The 22601-nt window shown below is 45.2% G+C and overlaps 1 protein-coding gene across 2 annotated transcripts in view; it reads right to left on the bottom strand.

The window, feature by feature from the left end:
* Nucleotides 1–22601, bottom strand: part of PFKFB3 (6-phosphofructo-2-kinase/fructose-2,6-biphosphatase 3) — a 42290-nt gene that overhangs the window by 4841 nt on the left and 14848 nt on the right. For both annotated transcript variants that reach the window (XM_032221228.1, XM_032221229.1), the window contains exons 4-14: nucleotides 19715–19781; nucleotides 17912–17986; nucleotides 16529–16585; nucleotides 15393–15517; nucleotides 13834–14041; nucleotides 13108–13254; nucleotides 10792–10896; nucleotides 9511–9640; nucleotides 8567–8629; nucleotides 7012–7076; nucleotides 4523–4699 (exon numbers count right to left, since the gene is read on the bottom strand). In XM_032221228.1, coding sequence (XP_032077119.1) covers nucleotides 4523–4699; nucleotides 7012–7076; nucleotides 8567–8629; nucleotides 9511–9640; nucleotides 10792–10896; nucleotides 13108–13254; nucleotides 13834–14041; nucleotides 15393–15517; nucleotides 16529–16585; nucleotides 17912–17986; nucleotides 19715–19781 — 1219 coding nt within the window. The remainder of the gene's footprint in view (nucleotides 1–4522; nucleotides 4700–7011; nucleotides 7077–8566; nucleotides 8630–9510; nucleotides 9641–10791; nucleotides 10897–13107; nucleotides 13255–13833; nucleotides 14042–15392; nucleotides 15518–16528; nucleotides 16586–17911; nucleotides 17987–19714; nucleotides 19782–22601) is intronic.

The following is a 22601-nucleotide window of genomic DNA, read 5'->3' as shown; positions in this document are numbered from 1 at the left end:
TCCCCAGACTCCAGGACTGGCCCAGGTTCCTCCCCAACCTCCCCATTGTTTGAGTCTGCTGCAATAGTTAGTTAGTTAGTCAGTCAGTCTTATCTTTCTTTCTTTCTTTCTTTCTTTCTTTCTTTCTTTCTTTCTTTCTCTCTCTCTCTCTCTGATCTATCTATCCAACTATCTATCCATCCATACCTGTCAGTCTGTCTGTCTGTCCATATCTATCTATCTATCTATCTATCTATCTATCTATCTATCTATCTATCTATCTATCTATCTATCTATCTATCTATCTATCTGATCTATCTATCCATCCATACCTGTCAGTCTGTCTGTCCAAATCAATCTATCTATCTATCTATCTATCTATCTATCTATCTATCTATCTATCTATCTATCTATCTATCCATCCCTATCTATCTATCTATCTATCTATCTATCCATCCATCCATCCATCCATCCCTATCTATCTATCTATCTATCTATCTATCTATCTATCTATCTATCTATCATCTATCTATCTATCTCTATGTATCTATCTATCCATCCATCCATCCACCCACCTATTTATCATCTCTCTCTCTCTCTCTCTCTCTCTCTCTCTCTCTCTCTCTCTCCATCTATCATTATCTATCCGCTATCCTAGTCTAAAAGTACTATTCTCTTGGTGCATGAAAACAGGAAATTATTTTCTATTGATTAATGACAGAAATGCAACAGCCAGATGGAAAATCAAAAGCTTAGCACGGATGCTTGTGGCAGTAGAGCCAAAAGTCTCCGTATCAGTGAGATGGGTGGCATATAAATTTAATAAGTGAGCAAGAAACAGAGACACAGCCAGCCAGAGGCAGCAACAAAATAAGTTAAAGCAACACCACCAACACTAAAAAAAAAAAAAAAGAAAAAGAGTTACTTACAGGCAAGCCTTCCCCAGTAATGGCTGTAAAGAGACAAAAGGAAAAAAGAGAGAAAAGAAATAAAATAAAGGGAAAGGAATCAGTGAAGGCTCATGAAAGATTAGCAATCAGGAAATGGCAGCCCAGATGGGAAGCGATGGGGGTGGAAGCAGATCAATCAAGAGACATTGAACCAGCTGATTCAGCATCAAGCTTTGAGCATGGAGAAGCACCACCAAAATAACAGAAAAACCAGCAATTAGGAGTCTTTTCGAACAAGGGCTGCTAATTGAGATGGTTTCAGGCTGCCTTCGGCCATTTTAAGAGGGGTGGACTTCAACTCCCAGAATCCCCCAGCCAGCATGGCTGCTAATTGAGATAGTTTCAGGCTGCCTTCGGCCATTTTAAGAGGGGTGGACTTCAACTCCCAGAATCCCTCAGCCAGCATGGCTGCTCATTGAGATAGTTTCAGGCTGCCTTCGGCCATTTTAAGAAGGGTGGACTTCAACTCCCAGAATCCCCCAGCCAGCATGGCTGCTAATTGAGATAGTTTCAGGCTGCCTTTGGCCATTTTAAGAGGGGTGGACTTCAACTCCCAGAATCCCCCAGCCAGCATGGCTGCTAATTGAGATAGTTTCAGGCTGCCTTCGACCATTTTAAGAGGGGTGGACTTCAACTCCCAGAATCCCCCAGCCAGCATGGCTGCTAATTGAGATAGTTTCAGGCTGCCTTTGGCCATTTTAAGAGGGGTGGACTTCAACTCCCAGAATCCCCCAGCCAGCATGGCTGCTAATTGAGATAGTTTCAGGCTGCCTTCGACCATTTTAAGAGGGGTGGACTTCAACTCCCAGAATCCCCCAGCCAGCATGGCTGGCTGGGGGATTCTGGGAATTGAAGTCCACCCCTCATAAAATGGCTCAAGTTTCAAAACTCTGCAGTTTAGAATGAGGCCAGGCCAGTTGTATTGCTCCCTATCCGGCAGAAACACAGAAAAATTGTTCTAACCTTTCCCATTTAAAAAATAAAGAGAATGGGTCGCGTCAGGACAATCTTCTTCCTTTAGCCCTCTAAGATAGCCTTGGGACAGAGATTACAACCCAACAGACGAAAACATTTGCAGACTTTCTCCAGTTTGAGGGTCATGGAGCCCATCAGCGGTCGAATGCAAAAATGTTCCTTTTGGGGGATTTTTCAATGTATAAAACACAGGCGGCCATGTTTTTAATGGAGATGCCCTCCTTTTGGTGGTCTCAAAAGATCCCCCCCCCAAAAATAAATACTGACTAGTAATCGATTTGAGAAGGGGTCCTTGGTGGTCTCTGAGCTTGGTTGTTTTCTTGCAGACGTTTTATTACCCAACTAGAGAACATCATCAGCGCTAAAAGGGAGTAATAGAAGCAAATCACACTCCTTACTAACACTGATGATGTTACCTCGTTGGGTCATGAAACGTCTGCAAGAAAACCACCAAGCTCAGAGAGCACCGAGGATTCCTCATTTCAACCCTGAGCTACAAATATTTTCCTCCATCGGGAATTGATCAGGTGCCCCTGAAATTCTTGGCTCCTAATCAGGTGCTTTTTTCAGGGATTTTCTGGGGTTTTTTCCTTCGTTTGAAGACATTTCCTTTCTCATCCAAGAAGCAAAACATCTTCAAAGAAAGCCTCAAAAAGTCCAGTTGCCTCCTGCAAAAAGCACCTTTGGATGCCGGAGAATCTCTACAGACAATCTAACGGCCTAAGAATCTTTTGAGGGTTCCACCACAAAACCGCGTTCGACTAAAGCGCGCTCGATGAAACCGCGTAGCTGACGTCATCACAGCGCGACAACAGCGCGGAGAAAAAAGCACGCTGTAAACGCTAAACCTAAAATTAACCCCTAAACCTAACCCCAACCCCCCTAAACCTAATCCTAAACCTAATCCTAAACCTAACCCTAACCCTTAACCTAACCCTAAACCTAACCCTAAACCTAACCCTTAACCTAACCCTTAACCTAATCCTAAACCTAACCCTAAACCTAACCCTTAACCTAACCCTAAACCTAACCCTAAACCTAAACCTAACCCTTAACCTAACCCTAAACCTAACCCTTAACCTAACCCTTAACCTAATCCTAAACCTAACCCTTAACCTAACCCTAACCCTTAACCTAACCCTAAACCTAACCCTAACCCTTAACCTAATCCTTAACCTAATCCTAAACCTAACCCTTAACCTAACCCTAAACCTAACCCTAAACCTAACCCTAAACCTAACCCTTAACCTAACAGTAAACCTAATCCTAACCCTAAACCTAACCCTAAACTAACCCTAAACCTAACCCTAAAGCTAACCCTAACCTTAACTTGAATCGGCTTGCTTTCAAAGCGCTATTTAAAGCGCCCTTCTTTCTCCGCGCTCGCTGTTGCCGCCCTGCTGATGACGTCAGCGACGCGCTTTAATCGGGCGCGCTTTAGTCGAGCGCGGTTTTGTCGTGCCACATCTTTTGAGAATGGTTAGTGGAAATCGTTAATCAACTTTAAGAGCGTGGACGGTTTAAAAGCAACATGCAAACCAAATCAAAACATTCTTCAACGCATGTTCAACAAAAACATTCAAGGACAAAAAAAACACGACTCTCTGGGATTATAGGCAGTCCTCGACTTCCGACCATCTGGTTTAGTGACCCTTCGGAATTACAACGGTGCCGGAAAAAAAAAGGAATTTACAACCAATCCTTGTAGTTACAACTGCAAGTAGCAGCAGTATTCCCCATGGTCATATGATCAAATTTTAAATGCTTAATAGTTACCCCGATTCCCCGAAAATAAAACCGGGTCTTATATTAATTTTTGCTCCAAAAGATGCATGAGGGGTTTATTTTCCATTTAGGTCTTGTTTTTGGGGAAATATGGTACTGAATGTATCCATTTGGTTGATGATCTTAACTGGGGCTTATTTAAGGGGTAGGGCTTATATTACAAGCATCCTGAAAAATCATACCAGGGCGTATTTTCCAGCTGGGTCTTATTTTGAGGGGGGGAAACAGAGTAGCACATAATTATGACTAATGCAGCATCCCAGGGTTGTGTGATTGCTATTTTTTTGTGCCCTTCCCAGATGGCTTCTGGCAAGACGAGTCAATGGGGGAAGAGCCAGATTTGCTTAACGACGGCCTGATTCGTTTAACGACTGCAACAACTCGCTCATCCGCAGCAGTGACTCGCTTAACAAATGGCAGCGGTTCGCTTAACTGTGGCCAAAAGGGTTGCAAAATCAGGAACGCTTCACCTTAGCAACAGAAATTCTGGCCGCCCTCTTGGTTGTAAGTCAAGGACTGTCTACGTTCGGCGTGACTGATTTCCGTGGCAACTCAAGGGCTCGCCCAATCGAGGTTAAGCCACTCACACCCTCACGTGCAAGTTAGTTAGTTGGGTTAGCTAGCCGAGAACATTTGAACCCTCCAAGGAGAAGGTCAGCGAGGAGAAGTGTCCTGAGCTGTCCAACCCGTTCAAACAAAAATTAAGCAAGACCGAGCACGGCCTCCTTAAGACGTCACACAAAGGGGACGGTCAGGCATGCTGAAAGTTACGACACATCATCAGCCACCACCACAAAAACACAACAACAACAACAAAAGAAAAAAGAACCAACTTGTCCGGGAAGCTGGACGGGGCCTTCGGGAGAGAGGCAGGAATGGACTGGTAAGGCAGCCGAAGCGGCGGCATGTTCCTCAAATCTGTTCATGCGAGGTTTTTTGACGGGTTCTGGACTTGCCAGAGGGACCACGCTATTGCGCCGCATGAGCGCGTGAGGTCCCTTCTTTGCATCCTAGATCGGAGCGAGAGAAAGATAAGAAAAATAACAATAAAATAAAGGGAGATGAAAGCTATGAAGAAAAACAATAAGAGAGCATTTAAAAAAAAACAGGATCATCGGTTCGCCGTCATGCACTCAAAAGCGAAAACAAAAAGGGGTATTTGTTTTCTCAGAGGGTTGGGCTAGATGACCTCTGAGGGACTTTCCAAGCCTGACGTAGGAAATGGGATTTGAGAAGCCCAAGAACAGGGGTCTGCAACCTGCGGCTCTGGAGCCGCATGTGGCTCTTTCATCCCTCTGCTGCGGCTCCCTGTCGCCAGTTGGCTCCACAATTGATAGGGCTTTTGGTTAGGACGGGTAGAGGAAAAAGGACACCGTGCTAGGAGGAGACTCTATGGTGGGGGAACTGGACTTCCGGTCAGCAGAGGAAAAAGGACACTGTGCTAGGAGGAGACTCTATGGTGGGGAAATCGGACTTCGGGTTGGCTCCAGAATTGAATTGGGGTGGGGGCGCTTCCGGTTAGGACCTTTGTGGCTCTTTTGAGTGTTTAAGGTTGCCGACCCCCTGCCCAAGAAGAACCAATTTTATTGGCTTTTCCAGGCAGAGGAAGAGGATGGAAAGATTTGGGGAAATTGGGAGGTCTGAGATCATGGTTTGATCCCGACAGAGGTCCCCCCCCCACGCCAATCCCAAAAGGAGGTGGAGTCAGACTAAAGAGGAAGGCGGAGCCAGACCGAAATCAACGTTCAATTAAACTTGAGACCCTCTTTTAACCTACAAAACGTGGGATGGAAGCCAACAGCCTTTTGCCTAGTGAAACGCTTAGCGCCTAGTGAAGTGAGATAAGCTGCATACAAATTTAAAAATAAATTTGAGAAGAATAAATAAACAGCCGATGACATTTGATCGTTGAGAATCGGCTGCTTTCACTGAGGGAAATGTTTCACAAAAGGGCAGCAAAGTGAAACCACAGATCATCAAATCTGTCCACTGTCTTATCTTTACCAACACTTTTAAAGCCTTGCATAATGCCCAGTTTGTTTTATGCCAAACCCAGTTTAAAGCTTGCCTTTTCAGCTCCAAATTCCTGCCTTGGTAAGCTGTTGAATGCAGGTCATCTTAAAGGAGCACAGCCTGGCTTTAAGCCACAGAAAGAAGCCTTTGATTTAATCAATTTTTATTCCTTATTTAACTGGCCACAGTGATAGATTAGACTAGAATAACAAGAGTTGGAAGGGACCTTGGAGGTCTTCTAGTCTAACCCCCTGCTTAGGCAGGAGACCCTAAATCAGTGGTTCCCAATGTGGGGCCCAGGCCCCATAGGGGAGGCAACTTGATTTTTAATGGGGGCAATTTGAACCTTGTTTAAACCAAGTTAGTGACCTTTTAGGCTTCCTCCGTGTGATTAGAGTTTACTTTTTGAATAAAGTAAGAATTATATGTCACGTTTGTGTGTGTGTGTGTGTCAGGATTTTAGATATGCTTAGGTGACCTAAATCATTTCATGGTTATCCAATCTTTTCTTAAAGCTTTCCAGTGTTGGAGCATTTACAACTTCTGGAGACAAGTTGTTGCACTGATTAATTGTCCTCTTTGCCAGGAAATTTCTCCTTAATTCAAAGTTGTGTCTCCCATGGATTAGTTTCCATCCGTTCCTTCTTGTCCTGCCTTGAGGTGCTTTGAAAAATAGCTTGACCCCCTCCTCTCTGTGGCAGCCCCCTCAAATATTGGAAGACTGCAATCCTGTCTCCCCTGGTCCTTCTCTTCCCTAGACTAGCCAGGCCCAGTTCCTGCAACCGTTCTTTGTATGTTTTAGCCTCCAGTCTCCTAACCATCTTTTTTACATTGCGCCGACCAAAACGGGATGCAGTACTTCAAGTCTGGCCTTACCAAGGCATGATGAGTAACAGGGATGTAAATAAGATTTCCAGCCCTGCAGCTGGAAAAACCAACAACTGATCCTTCGCAGGGTAAGAAAGGGGATGCGGTGCTGAACATTTTTGGAGAATAGGTGCAGTGGTGGGATTCAAATAATTTAACAACCGGTTCTCTGCCCTAATGAATGGTTGCGTGGTGGGTGTGGCCAGGGGTGTGACAGGCAGCACTCAGCTTCCTGCACCCCGCTAGGAGCCAAAAGGGGGCATGTGGGGAATTGCTAGAAGGGGCAGGGCCAGCCAGTAATTTAACAATCATTTTTCTCGAACCGGGCCAAACCGGCTGAATCCCGCTACTCAACAGGTGTCTGTACTATGAGTGCAAGAGTTGTGTTTGAATGGGGCATGGGGGGAAGAGAATGGCCCCTTAACAAGCCATTAGCACTCACTTCTGGTCTGTCCCGGTGAGTATTCACAGCTTCCACGTTCAGATAGATGGACTCCACCCGGCAACCTTAGAGAGAGAGGAAAGAAGGATGTGGCAGGATGAGGAACATGTCAGCACTTCTGCTCCGCTGATTTAATCCGATGATGAGATCAAAACAGGCTCAAGTACTTGGGGTGGGGTGGGGGTATTTAATGTAACTCAAATCAGTTGGGCAATTAATTCTTAAGAAGCAACGTTGAACCAGCAGGGGGTTCAAAACGGAGTCTAGGAAAAGCCTTTTGTCCTTCAAGGACGCCAGAGAGCAAAAGCAAGGATATTTAAATCCAGGGAAAAGTGTTAACAACAGCCGCAGTTATTTTTTGTTTATTTTTTAATCAGGGAAGAATCCCGAGAGCTTTATATGCACTGCTCTGTGATAACGCTGGTTATTTTGCCAAAAATGAGTAGAACAAATAGGGAATGAGGCACAGGGCACTTTTCCTGGGCTAAAGTACCTGATCGGAATGCAAATAAACTAAGATAGGATTATGGGGTATTGATCGGGGCTTATGCAATCACTGCTAAATTGATTCGTGCAGCCTTCAATCTTATCTGAACTCAAAGATAAGAGTAAAAAGATGGAGAAGAGAAGGCAGTAAACCCTCAATTTTCTTGCTAAACAGCCCACTTCTTGATTCTTCCTTTGTAGCTTGGTAGAATTCCCCAGTCAAGTTTCCCATACAGATAGTCCTCAATTTACGGCCATAATGGAGCCTGAGATTTCTGTTCGCTAAGCCAGACAGCTGTCAAGGGAATTTTGATCCCTTTTACGACCTTTCCTGGCGCAGTTATCAAATAAACCAAAGCAGTTGATAAATTAGTAAGCACGGTCATTGAGCGAATCCCCCCCCCCTTGACTTTGCTCGTCAGAAGATCGCAAAAGGGGATCGCGTGACCCCGGGACACAGCAGCCGTCATAAATACGGACCAGTTGCCAAGCATCCAACTTTTGATCAGGTGACCCATGAGGGATGAGGCAATGGCCGTAAGTGTGAAAAAACGGTAATAAGTTACTGTTAAAATATTCATGACTGGGAGAGACATGGGAACAAGATCAAGCCAATGAATAGGCATAGCAACAAAGTCAGCCAACGGGAGCTTAAACAGATCTGAGTCTGTGCAGGGAATTGAAACAGAAACTTAAGCCGTCTGCTGCTCCGAGAAGTAAACTAGCAGTCAGTCTGGGCTTGTCTGCTGAAATGAAACTAATTGCTTGTGTTTGCCTGTAACTCTCCTGCCTTGTGTTTACTTGGAAGAACCACCTGTTAGTATTGTACATGTATTCATCTATTCTTATGTATAGAAAGAAGGTGATGAATCCAGTTGAAAGTTATCTGTGTGTGCTTTTTCGATTTGATTTTCCTGCAACAAACTCTAACAAACTACGTTTTCCAGTGCTTTTGTAACTTGGGCCACAAAACGAATGGTTGTAAGTTAAGGACTATCTGTGACCACCCCAACAGCCTCAGGTGCCTGATTTGAACACAGCCCTTCCCTTATGAAACGTATTTGCTCACCGTAAGCCACAGGACTCAATTTCAGTACTGTATGGAGAGGGCATTTCAGATAGGGCATTTCTTCTGAAAGGCAAACATAAAGATAAAGGATTAAAAGTGATCGACCGGATTCACGTTACGCAGAGCCACAAATGGTACCCACCCACCCACCCACCCCAATCCTGCTTCTACACTCCCTTTTAATCCACCCCTTTTTCAAACTTCAACTCTGGGTGTTGAAATTGTCCTGTTTGGGGAGGGGGAAAAAACAACACACCCTCGAAATCCCAAAGATTTTTCAGGAGATGAAGAAGCTTCTTGGTTGAGAAGCAAAACGTCTTGAAAAGAAGAAAAAACAAGAAAGTCCCGTTACTTCCTGAAAAAGCACCTTTGGGACAACCATGACCTGGAGGACTGAGAATCTCTACAGACTTTTAGCTCTATAATTTGGGATGGACACCCTTTGAGTGGTGTGGGAGGAGGAATGGATTTCCAGAGGAAAAAAAATTGCAGACTACAGGAACCATTTGCACCACTCAGGTGACCCTGAGGACAGAGATAAACCTCCAAGTGCTTCAAGGACCCTTTAAAAGGATGCAAACGAACAGCTGTTTGCAAGGAGTATAAATCATTCCGTTCACCACTATCCTGTTGGAGCTGAAGAAGCTTCTTGGATGAGAAGCGAAACATCTTCCAAAGGAAAAAAAAAGAAGGAAGTCAAGTTTCCTCCTGCAAAAAATGCACCTTAGAGGAAATCCCAAAGGTGTTTTTTTTTTTCTTCCAAATTTGCAAAACATTTCTCTTCTGGTGCAACTAACGTCTTCGGTTACAGGCCCTGCTTGAAACTTTCTCCTCTGCTTGGGTGAGTGGGAGTCAGTTCCCTATCCACTCACCCCAACACGCATCCTAAAATTCATTTCTCCCATCCCTCCGTCACGGGAGTTGCAGTGCGCCGAGAGACCCACCTGCGCTTTTGTCGAGGAAGTAAGCCAAAAGGCAACGCATGACGGCCTGATGGCAAATCACAAGGACGTTTTCCTGCCTTTCCAGCTCCATGATCACCGGCTCCAGTCTCTGCACCAGATCTTGATAGGACTGAAAAGGGGGGGAGGGGGGGGAGGGGAAAGAGGACCAAGAGAAACACGTTTGTTTTTCGGCCGACATCAAGGAGCTGCAAATCAAGGATCTCCAACCTTGGCTACTTTTAAGGCTTGTGGACTTCAACTCCCAGAATTCTAGAGAAACGCCCTGGTTAATGAGATGAATCGGCTGGCTGGGGAATTCTGGGAATTGAAGTTTATGAGTCTTAAAAGTGGCCAAGCTGAAGGCTGGAGATCCGTGATTAGAGGAAGCAAAAACGATGCAGTGCCAGAAATGGGCAATCTTGGGTCCTGTAAGAGGAATTTCCTGGCTTCCTTTAGTACAGGGAGTCCTCGTCTGTTTTTCACACTTACGGCCGTTGCACCATCCTCGTGATCCAAATTCGGATGCTTGGCAACTGACTCGTATTTACGATGGTTGCAGGGTCCCGGGATCATGTGATTCCCCTTTGGAGACCTTCCGACAAGCAAAGTCAATGGGGAGGCCAGATTCACTTAACAACCACAGTGCTAACTTAAAATCTGCGGTGATTCATTTAACAACCACATTATTAACTTAAATTCTGTGGTGATTCACTTAACAACCACATTATTAACTTAAATTCTGTGGTGATTCACTTAACAACCACATTATTAAAATCTGAGGTGATTCATTTAACAACCACATTATTAACTTAAATTCTGTGGTGATTCACTTAACAACCACATTATTAACTTAAAATCTGAGGTGATTCACTTAACCACATTACTAACTTGAAATCTGGGTGATTCACTTAACAACCACATTATTAACTTAAAATATGTGGTATTTCACTTAACAACCACATTACTAACTTAAAATCTGAGGTGATTCACTTAGGCAAAACTCATTTAACCAATGTCTCAGTTAGGCACAGAAATTTTGGCTCCAATTGTGGTCGTAAATTGAGGACTACCTATAGGAGGACCAGTTCTAAGTCACTTTCTTTAGCGCAGGCGTAACTTCGAATAGTTGCTAAATGAGGGTGTCAGCCGAGGATTCCCTGTACATAGCTATGTTTTAATAATTCCAACATTGGCCCAAGAGCCATGGGGGGGGGGGGGGGGAGGAGACGCCAGGCTCCCAATTTCAGGTTAAAAACACTCTTGGTGTGCCAAAACACAAACCTCTCCAGATGGATAGCGGTAATAATATTTATCTTGGTCGCGTAGAGCAAATTCTTCCGGATATTTTTCTTTGATTTCATCATAAGTCATATCTTCACACACCCCCTATAAGAAGAAAGAGATGATGGTGATGAAGGATAAGGAGGAGGGGGGAAAGTAGTAGTAGTAGTAGTAGTAGTAGTAGTAGTAGTAGTAGTAGTAGTAGTATAGAATAGAATAGAATAGAATAGAATTTTATTATTTGTATGCCGCCCTTCTCCGGGAGGACTCAGGGCGGCGAACAATTCAAGGGGGAAAAAGGGGAACATAAAAAAATGAAATACAAATAATAAAAGTAAGCAACAGTCGCACAACCATACATGTCGAGAGGGGAGGGAACTCATCACCCCCAGGCCTGCCGGCAAAGCCAGGTTTTGACGGCTTTTTGGAAGGCCTGGAGAGAGGTGAGGGTCCGAATCCCTGCGGGGTGTTCATTCCAGAGCGCAGTAGTAGTAGTAGTAGTAGTAGTAGTAGTAGTAGTAGTAGTAGAAGAAGAAGAAAGGAAGAGGAGAATAGGAGAAGAAAAAAGGAGAAAGAGAAGGAGAGGAGGAGGAAAAGGAGAATAAGAAATCCACCTTATAGCCCTTTCCCCAAATTCTGCCAATCTTTACAACAGATGTGCTCAGCAGCCATAACTCAAAAAAAAAAATTCAACATCTACTGTATTTTCATGCCTGGCTGGGGAATTCTGGGAACTGAAGTCCACAAGTCTTAAACTTGCCAAGGTTGGACAGCCCTATCCTAGCGTGTCTCTGCCAGTTGGTACAAAACCAGTCTGTTTCCCTAGCTGGATAATTTCCATCTCTGGGGCCTTCAACTCCTAGATTTCTACATAAACACCCTGGTTATTCAGATCAATTGGCTGGCTGAGGAATTCCGGGAGTTGAAGTCTTAAAAGTTGCCAGATTTGGCCACTCCTGCTATGTCAAAACAAGTTCCAAGTTCTCTCTTGCATTCTTTTTTCCTTCCAATTTTAGATAAGGACTCCTTGTCCCCTCTCTCCAAGCAGGCTGGCTTTGTTTCTGCACCTGTCTACCTTTGTTCTTATCTTGTGTTTACAGACTGAGTGGAAACTTAATTCTCACACTCAGAACGGACAGGAAAACGAAGGGGCCTTTCTTTCACAATAACAGAAGCGGCGTCAGCCAATTCTTCTCAATCCTTCCTTGGAAAACGAGGAGGGTCTCTTTTTCGAGAGACAGAGAGATGGGGAGAATGACAGCTTTTCCCACCAATACCCTTTTGTCTGTCTGTCTGTCTGTCGTCTGTCTGTCTGTCTGTCTGTCTGTCTGTCTGTCTGTCTGTCTGTCTGTCTATCTATCTATCTATCTATCTATCTATCTATCTATCTATCTATCTATCTCTATAGCTCTATATCTCTGTATATATCCATATATAAAAATGGCTGTGTGTTCCAACATAACTCTGGAACGCCTGGGCCGCTAAAATGACTTGGTACACAGATGACTTACCCGTATTTTCACCCATATAACCCGCCCACGCAAATAACCCGCCCACGCGAATAACCCGCGGGTTTTCGGGATCGTGTAAAATATTTTCCGTATACCCCGCCCACGCATATAACCCGCGACGAGTAAGAGAGAAGGGAAACAGCTGAGATGGGGGGGGGGAAGAAACGGAGAAAGAAGCCTGCGCAAGCTGGGGAAGAGGAAAGGAACGGAGGAGAAGGAAACAGCTGAGATGGGGGGGGGAAGAAACGGAGAAAGAAGCCTGCGCAAGCTGGGGAAGAGGAAAGGAACGGAGGAGAAGGAAACAGCTGAGATCGGGGTGGGGGAAGAAACGGAGAAAGAAGCCTGTGCAAGCCTCCGTCGTGCAAAATATTTTCCGTATACCCCGCCCACGCATATAACCCGCAGGGGGGCGCTGTGCATGTAAAAACCGCATATAACCCGCGGGTTATATGGGTGAAAATACGGTACTCTCTGGAAACAAATACTGTGGGGCTAAGACACCCAATACCCCTCGGTGTGTGTGTGTGTGTGTGTGTGTTCCAGCATAACTCTGGAATGCCTGGGCCGCTCAAATGAAAAGGAATAAATTGTATCAATAGCGTCAAATCACAGTACTTTTGACAGTAATAGTGTGCATTTTGGATCCAGATTCGTGTGTGTGTGTGTTCCAGCATTACTTTCACTGAACACTATGGATATAATTCATTCCTTCTCCTGCCTAATACAGGATTAGCATAAATAAATACCCGGGCAATACCTGGGTTATCAGCTAGTTCTGCAATTAAAGAAAAAAAGAGGTTCTTACAGCATCAATTTCATTCAAAGCCTTCCACTGCTCGTAGGGCAGATTAAGAGCTTCTGCTGTTTGTATTGTCCTCTTTAGATGGCTGGTCCAGACTCTGAGATCTTTCAGGTTTTGCTCCTTGACAAAATTATTCAGCTCGCCGGCAAACTAGAAAAGAAAAGGAAATATACAGAACATGATGATGACTCAGCTTCTGTGTGTTTTGGTTAACTGTTTGTCAGGGTCAAACTATTTGGTCTAGCCCAGGGCTGTGGACCAGACAGGAAAATTGGAAAAAATAATAATCCTGAAAATTACTTCCATAAACGACAAAGAGGTGTCCTGAAAGTCAACAGAAGCTGAGCTATTCAAGGGAGCTCTTCTCTCACCGGGCTGGGGAAGATAGAACTCATTCAAGAACGTCTTCTAGACAACCACAAAGTTCTCCAGAAGCTTCAAAGTTCCCCAGGGTTCCTGAAGAGTTCCTCTGTCTTCCAAAATGGCTTTATGGAGGAACAAACTGAAGAGAAGTTCGTCTTTTCCATAAAGCAAGACTTCTCAAGAAATACTTTTGGGAATTGATTAGCTTTGGTGGTCACCACAAGCATTGTAAGAAGTTTTCAGGAGTTCTTTGCTGGCTTTTTGTGAAGGTCTCCCCTTCTTCTTTGTGAAGGCAATTATAGCTTACATGCTTCAACCACCCTACTCCCCAGGCCCATTTACTCAGGAGTAAGCAACACCCATTACCTTCTTGCCTCTGCTGGAGAGCCCCGAGTCGCCCCCGATCTTCCCTTTGAGGTTGAATTCGCTCTCGCCGTGCCGACACAAGTAGATAGTCCGGGGCTGCACGTGGATATTCATCAGGTAGTAGACAATCCGACTTTGGATGTGGTCCTGGACCCTGTTCACCAGGTACCTTCGACCGACATCGATCACTTTGATGAGTGACAACTCTCTAGGGGAGGAAAACACACAGGATGCCCATCGTAACACGCAATAACCCACAAAACCACAGTGAGATCAACTCTCTCAGGGCACTGATGATGTTACCTAGTGGGATAAGGAAATGTCTGCAAGCAAACAACCCAGCTCAGAGAACACCAACAACCCTACAGGCCTTCTCACGCCGCCGTTGGAGCCTGAATCTGAGGAAGACGACGAGCCGGAACTGGAGCCAATGGAGATCGAGGGGGAAGCTTCGTTGGAAAATGGGGAGGAGCAGGCTGAGTCAGGCCAGGGCCTTTCAGGATTGGGAGGGCTTGTAGGCAGGGAGGAGTGAGGGCAGGATGACCAAGAGAGGCTAAGCAGTGAGCACGAGAGACAGAGCAAGGACCACCCGCTCCTGATCCTCGAGCACGGAGAGTGGAGAGAAGGCGGGAACAGTGCAGGCTAACCCAATAACTCAGGAGGTGAGTACCCTGCCCCTCTCACAAGGCACACCTGGGGACTCAGACTTCAGGAGACGCTGTGGGGAGGGGCATTTGACGGGAACAAATGCTGAATTCATGGAGGGTTGTGTGCTATTGCCGATATTGGCCGTTTTCTGGACTTTTTGCTTTATTTCTTACTTCCTGGATTAATTGCCTGGCTGGATTTCTTCTTTTGCAGCCATTATGCTCAGAACTTCATGCTGGACTATTTGCAGCCAGAGGCTGCTGGAGGTGTGCGTGTGTGTGTGATGACTGTCAACTCCTAAAGCTGACATAGTAGGAAAGGGGGGGAGCGCATTCCACGCATACTTTTGGCTAGTTGGATCTCAAATTACCGCAGACGACTTGGGAGGGGTGCACCTCATTGGAGAATGTGATTTATGACACAGACTGAGGGGAGGGAAGGAACAAGGGTAAAGTTCAGCTATATTTCAAATAAGCTAAGATCTGACTGCATAAAACAGGCATTGCCAAAATGCTCCTAATCAATGACTGGTTTCTCTTTTGAAATTTGACTCGAGGCTCGTGAATCAACTAGGTCACTTAATGGAAACCTGACAGTCACTTTGCTCTGGGACTTGCCAACTAAACTGTCAACTAACTGTGTTGCTTCGGTACTGTGCCCTGGGTCATCACAGTCCTCTCCACTTCCTCTTCCACCACCACAAACCACACTCCATGAGACTTCAAGGACCCGATTGTATGTCCTTTCGTTGTAACTTTCAATTGTCGCTAAATGAATGGATGTTAACTTAGGACTTTCCTGGATCTTCGGCAAACGAGCAGCATCCATGCTATCGGCTAGCTAGTTTGAGTGGCTTGAAGGCAAACCTGGACCCAGCTGAACCAGGAGTAGTTATCCCGGCGTTTCTTTACCTGTCGTATCCGTCCGGATCAAGAGGCTGGTAACTGGATTGATAGCAGCTGATCCTCTTCATGAAATCTTCCATGGCGTCCGTTGAGTTGCAGTCTTTATAATCTGGGCTGGATAGCTTGACTTCCTAAAAAAATAGGAAATGTTAAATGGTTAAGAATAATAGCAAGCCCATCGTTACATCAAGTCTGTTCTAGCGATGTTATAAAAGCAGTGTTTGTCAACCTGGCCAGGTGTAAGATATGTGGACTTCAACTCCCAGAATTCCCCAGCCAGCTGGCTGGGGAATTCTGGGAGTTGAAGTCCACGCATCTTACACCTGGCCAGGTTGACAAACACTGTTAAGGGAATAAAGTCCACAGTCTTCAATTCTGTCTTGTGACTTCACTACCGCAGATAGTCCTCGACATAGGACCACAACTGAGCCCCAAACTTCTGTTGCTAAGCGAGGCACTTTTGCCCCATTTTAACACCAGCTGTTAAAAGTCGATCGTTGAAGTTGCTAAGTTAGTCACACGGTTGTTAAGTGAATCTGGCTTCCCCATCGACTTTGCTTGTCAGAAGGTCGCAAAAGGGGGATCCCGCGACGACCCTGGGACACTGCAACCATCATAAATATGAATCAATCGCCAAGTGTCTGAATTTTGAGCATGTGACCATGAAGACACTGCAATGGTCATAAGTGTGGAAAATGGTTATAAGTCACTACCAGCTAGTGAATTATGGATAAAATTCTGGGCTGCTGTTATAACTTCGAATGGACAGTAAACATCATCTCCTTTTTATGACCCCATAATCCTTTGCGGGGTGGAGTTGGGGCAACTGAATGGAGCAGAGAGTTTACTGGCCAGATGCCTTTCCCGTCACCAACATGGAGTTTTATTCGGCAGATAAATTCTCATTGTGCTCAGAGAGAAATAAGGGTTTTTTGGGGGAGGGGGCATTGTAACTTTGAATAAACACTAGACAAATTGATGAGTTGATGAGAACGGGTTGGAGAGAGTCCAAAATGCACAAGATGGATGTTCTCTCACTCAGCTGTGACCCCTTCCCAGAAATATGGTTCTCCAGCCCAATCTGAAGGATTTTCTGGGATCCAGGCCGGACTTGAGAGATAGGAAACTGTCTTCATATTTACCATGATGTTGCTCGCAACCACCGTCGGGTCATTGCAGATGGACTCAATGAAGAAGACCTGTGGGAAGCAGAAGACATTAGAATTAAGGCATCATGAACTTATGACTTCGGTATGCACAAAAACGGAAGGACGCTTCACTTCCTAACATGGACGGAATGGTTGCAGAATTTGATGGAGTTGGCTGAAATGGCAAAACTGACTACTTGGATTAAAGAAAGGAATATGATGGATTTTTCGGACTATAAGACGCAAATAATAATAATCTCAAATAAATTTGAGAAAAAACGTTTTTGCACTCTGCAGGCCTCCCAAACCCTCTGCATGCCTCCTTTTTTGTGAAAAACGTGGCATGCAGAGAGTTTGAGATGCCTGCAAAGTGCTCCTGGGGGCTGGGGGGCGGGCAAAACTGAGCAAAAACCGGCCCATTTTTCATGAAAACGGGCCCTTTTGTTTTGCAAAAAACAGGGCATACATAGGCTTTGAGAGGCTTGTAGAGAGCTCCCGGGGTCTGGGGGGAAAGCGGGCCAAAAATAACCAGTTTTTCACTCGTTTTTGCCCATCCCAGCCCCCAGAAGCACTTTGCAGGCCTCCCAAACGGTCTGCACATCCATTTTTGCAAAAAATGGGATGCCCAGGGGTGGGATTTCAGGAGGCCAAAAATGCTGTATTCAGTATATAAGCTGCACCCAGATTTTCTCCCTCTTTTGGGGGGGGGGGAATGTGCATCTTATACTCCGAAAAAAATACAATAACTACTTTTTTTTCCATATGGAAAAATTCAGCATATCAAAAGTGAATTGGATTGGGGAAAGATTTGACATGCCGGCTGTCTCCAGAGGGAGGAAACCTGTACAAACAACAGTACACCAAGTCTTTGCTTTCTGTGTATGCTGAATAGAAAGTCCAATCAAGCTTCCGACAATAAAAAAGAAAAAAAAGAAAAAAAATCACTTTGACTGTAATATTCGCCGCTTGCTCTCTCTCATCAGTTTTTATTTTAAATTAGTTCTCTTCATTTAGTGTGTCCTCATAAATCAGGAAAAAGGTAAAAATCTCACCATGAATGGCAGGCTCTCTCCTGCACTTTCACTTCCGAAGCTGTCAGCAGTTTCACCAGCCTTGATGGCTGCTTCCTAGCCGTTGGCAAAAGGGCTATTCCTGGATCACCAGTGACTTTGCGGGTGTCTCTGGGATCGGCAGGATATGCCTTCCTATCACCGTCTCTTCGGGACGGTTTAGGTCCAATTGGACCGTCCTGCGGCTGGAATTTCGGCGGCGATCTCGGAGCTCCGAGATTAGCCATCGTGTCACTGCGATGTCAGCTCCCAGTCAGTACACCAAGTCTTAAAATCCCTCACATTTTGGTTCAAAAATGTCACTCACTTTGTATCCGTTTTCTTTGGCAAAATGCAAGACCATTGATCTTCGCTCGTGCGTCGTGTTGGTGGCATCAAAAACCTGTGGAAGGTAGAAAGATAAAAAAGATGTCAGACAGCTCATTTTTGTTGGTTGGTTTTCAGGAAAGAGGAGATAATTTTTTTCACGATCCCAACCATCTTTAAATTAAAACTAGTTCTGATAACCCAGTGTTGCCTGGGTATTTATTTTTTAGGGGAAAAATATCCAAACCAAACTTAATTTCTAGCGTTGGATTTTCTCCCTTACCAGAGGGAGCCCCTTTGTGTAGTATTGTGAAGCTGTTACCATGGCAACTCCACTGAGCTGTACACTAGAAGCCATTTTACGGCATAACAGGCTGTATCCTAACAGAACACGCACCCTGAGGGGTGTTAGGGGAGTCTTATCCCCAACAGTATTTGTTTCCAGAGAGTAAGTCATCTGTGTACCAAGTTTGGTTGAAATTGCTCAAGGCGTTCCAGAGTTATGCTGCAACACACACACACACAGACATACATTTTTACATATATAGATGAGCAGAACCAACCCACAATGTTCTGTATAACTGTACAGCCCAGTTCCTTGGCAGTTGCTTTCCATAACGGAAAACAATTCCTCCAGCATGGACACGGGATGGATGGAATAATTAGGATTTGTTTTTTAACTGGGACACATCTTTAAGGTTCCCAGGGCAATGTTTACCTCCTCTCCTCTTCAGAAAACCCAGATTAACAACTAGACCACACATTTTTGGTCATCAACACCAGCAAAGATTCTAACAATCACAAATTTGAGAGGTCCTTGGTGCTCTCCGAGATTGGTTGTTTTCTTGCAGACATTTCATTCATCCAAATTAAGTAATGAACTTAGCTGGGTTATGAAACGTCTGCACGAAAACAATCAAATTCAGGAAGCACCAAGGACCCCTTCACATTCAACCCCGAGCCACAAATATTCTCCTTTATTGGAACCACAAACTTGGGACTCGGGGATCTTTAGGGATTCCTGCAAATTTAAAAACCACGGGGTAGAACTGGAGGAGGTTGGCTTATTTAAATCAGGCTCCCCCAAACAAGGACACCTTTCGCAAGATGTCTTCTCCAAGTATTGTGGCCCAGCAGGTGCCGTTGGAGCTGCCACCAGACTCCGAAAGCGAGGGGCCCTCTGAGTCGGCTTTGGTGGAGGTGGAGGACCCTGGAGAGGGTTCCGACTCCGAGCAGGGTGCAGAGAGGCTGGTTGGCCACCAGGAGGCGCCTGAGCCTTGGACCAGTGGGGAGGAGACAAGGGAGAGTGAGCCGGACGGCAGCAGTGAGTTGTTCCTGGATGCACGCCATCGAAGAGCTACTAGGCGTCAGGAACAATTACGCAATTACAGGAGGTGATTGTACTCAGCTGGTGGTCCTTAGGCGTCTCTCCAGACTATAAAAAGTTGTGCACATGGCCCTCTTTGCAGAAGTCAACGCAGGATTGAATGTCGGAGGACAGTACTGGAAGCTTGGCAGGCTGGATTGCTGCCAAGCATTATCTGAGTTTATTGCTGCCTGAGTTAGTCTGAGTTGCTGCCAAGGTCCTTATCTGTTTGTTGTGCTTGGCTTTCAGCCACCGAGGTGTTGGTGTCTTGCTATTAAAGAACATTCCAGTTAAGCTTGTCTCGGCATTCGTTACTGGACGGAGGAGGGTGTTGGTGTCTTGCTATTAAAGAACATTCCAGTTAAGCTTGTCTCGGCATTCGTTACTGGACGGAGGAGGGGGTCAGAACACCAAGGTGCTCCAAGGAACGTCACTTACCGCAATCTGTCCACCTTCCTCAGACAGGTAGAGCTTGACGTCTCTTAAGGCACTTAAGGCACACTGTCTGTAAAGGAACCACAAACACAGCAATTAAAGCCTGTCTAGATCACACAAGAGTTTAGACAAAGCCTTCCGGCTATTTTAGTAAGGCTGTCCGGTTGGACCTGTACAAATTCAGAGGACTGCAAGATGGCAGCATTGAGACCAAGTTCTTGAGATCTTTGGACTGTCACCTAGGAGCAACCTCATTTTCCCCCCTCAGCTGAGGTGAGGTAATTTGGGATTCAGTCCACTTCACCTCACCAAAGGTAATGCTCATTCCCCAGTTCCCTCAAGATATGTGTTATCTGTCAGAAATGTTGCAGAAACACTCTTCACCCAAACTTCAGGAAGGACAAAATATAATATTTTAAGACATCAACAACAAGACATTCACATCTTTCCCAGAATTGCTGCTCAACCAAGGCAGGTACAGATAGGCCTCGGCTTACAACCACAACTGAGGCCAAAATGTCTGTTGCTAAGTGAGACGAGTTTCTAAGTGACTGTCACTGTGGTTGTTGAGTTAGTAACACGGTTGTTAAGTGAATCCACCGTCCCTCCTCTTGACTTTGTTTGTCAGAAGGTCGCAAAAGGGGATAATAAAACCCCCCTCCCAACCCAGGACACTGCAACGGTCATAAACATGAGTCAGTTGCCAAGCATCTGAATTTTAATCACATGCCTGAGGACACTGCAATGGTCGTAAGTGTGAAAAACGGCCATAAGACACTTTTTTCAGTGCCGTTGTAACTTCAAATGGCCACTAAATGAACAGTTGTAAGTTCAGGACTATCTGTAGAGGTTTGTGTATGTGTAGCTTCATCCATAGCCCTGAGGTAAAAGTTCCCCTCACACATATGTGCTAGTCATTCCCGACTCTAGGGGGCAGTGCTCATCTCCGTTTCAAAGCCGAAGAGCCAGCGCTGTCCGAAGATGTCTCCGTGGTCATGTGGCCGGCATGACTAAATGCAGATGGCGCACAGAACGCTGTTACCTTCCCACCAAAGGTGGTTCCTAGTTTTCTACTTGCATTTTTTACATGCTTTCGAACTGCTAGGTTGGCAGAAGCTGGGACAAGTAGCAGGAGCTCACTCCGTTACGTGGCGCTAGGGATTCGAACCGCCGGCCTTTCTGATCGACAAGCTCAGCATCGTAGCCATCGACCCTACTGTGCCTGACGACTAGCAACCTTAATTGATCCCTAGGTAGGAGCTCGCACACATAAAGCAGTTGTAGCCTGAATTTTGGAAAAGTGAGGCGTCCATTAGGAATACAAAAATTCCTTTATCACGCAGCTGAGATTGCTGGCAGATTGTCTGACGCCTGCAAATAAATAGCTTTCTCTTTGCCCAGCTGAGACAAAGATTTTAGGCCACGGGGCTGCATGGAATATGCTACAAAACCTGCGTTTGGATGCCAGTCCAGCTCCTCAGTAGAAGGAGGCAATTGTGTCTCATTCAAACAGTCAACAAAGGACAATGTCCCCATTTATAAATTTAAGAATAAAGACTCTGGATTTTCAGAAGAAGAGAAGAGCCTCTCACAAGTGCCGAAAGCAGAAGGATTAACGGCCGTAATGGCTTAGTCACATTGTTGGAAAAGCTCTACCCCTGATACAGGTAGTCCTTGCTTAGTGTCAAAGTTCAAAGTTACGACCATCGTGGAAAAAGGGGTACAAAGTTCCAGCGGTTGGGCCATCTGCCCCCCCCCAGAAGTCATATGATCACATTTTGGACATTTGGCAATAAAGCCACATTTGCAGCATCCCGTGATAATATATTATTACAACAGTTTTGCCCAAAACTGGGACTTCTGGCAGAAGTCCATAGTAAGCAATGGGTTTGTTTAAGGACTATCGTGTTTGCTTTATGACTGCCATGTTCACTTTACAACCACAGGAAAAGGGACATAAAATTACCATAATGGGCAGGCTTTACTATGGTTGTAACTTGAAGTCTACTCGTAGTTTTTCCCCAACTTCATAATCCTTTTATTACCTAGTGGTCCCCCATTCAAATCTAGTTTGTTAAGCTTTCAAGTGGTTCTGGAAGGAAGGAAGGAAGGAAGGAAGGAAGGAAGGAAGGAAGGAAGGAAAAGAAAGGGAAAGAAAGAGGGGGGGAAAGGGAAATGGAAGGAAGGGAAAAAAGAGGAAGGAAGGGAGGGAGGGAGAGAAGAAAGGACAGGAAGGAATGGAAGAAAGGAAAGAAAAGTAAGAGAAGGGTTAGATAGAAAGAGAGAAAAAAAAGGAAAGGAGGGAGGGAGGGAAAGAAAGAAAGAAAGAAAGAAAGGGAAAGAAAGAGAGGGGGAAAAGGGAAATGGAAGGGAAAAAAGAAAGAGAGAGGGAGGGAGAGAAGAAAGGACAGGAAGGAATGGAAGAAAGGAAAGAAAAGAAAGAGAAGGGAGAGAGAGAGAAGAAGAAGAAAGGAAAGGAGGGAGGGAGGGAAGGAAAGAAAGAAGGAAAGAAAGAGAGGGGGAAAAGGGAAATGGAAGGAAGGAAGGGAAAAAAGAAAGAGAGTGGGAGGAAGGGAGAGAAGAAAGGACAAGAAGGAATGGAAGGAAGGAAAGAAAAGAAAGAGAAGGGAGAGAGGGAGAGAAGGAAAGGAGGAAGGGAAGGAGGGGAGGAAGGGAGGGAAGGAAGGAAGGAAAAGAAGGAAAGAGAGAGGGGGAAAAGGGAAATGGAAGGGAGGAAAGGAAAAAAGAAAGAGAGAGGGAGGGAGAGAAGAAAGGACAGGAAGGAAGAAAAGAAAAGAAAGAGAAGGGAGAGAGAGAGAAGAAGAAAGGAAAGGAGGGAGGGAGGGGAGGAAGGAAGGAAGGAAAGAAAGAAAGAAAACCAACTCAAGGA

The sequence above is a fragment of the Thamnophis elegans genome, chromosome 7 (genome assembly GCF_009769535.1).
Source record: "Thamnophis elegans isolate rThaEle1 chromosome 7, rThaEle1.pri, whole genome shotgun sequence".
Taxonomy (NCBI): domain Eukaryota; kingdom Metazoa; phylum Chordata; class Lepidosauria; order Squamata; family Colubridae; genus Thamnophis; species Thamnophis elegans.
This window is presented reverse-complemented; position numbering and strand designations above follow the sequence as displayed.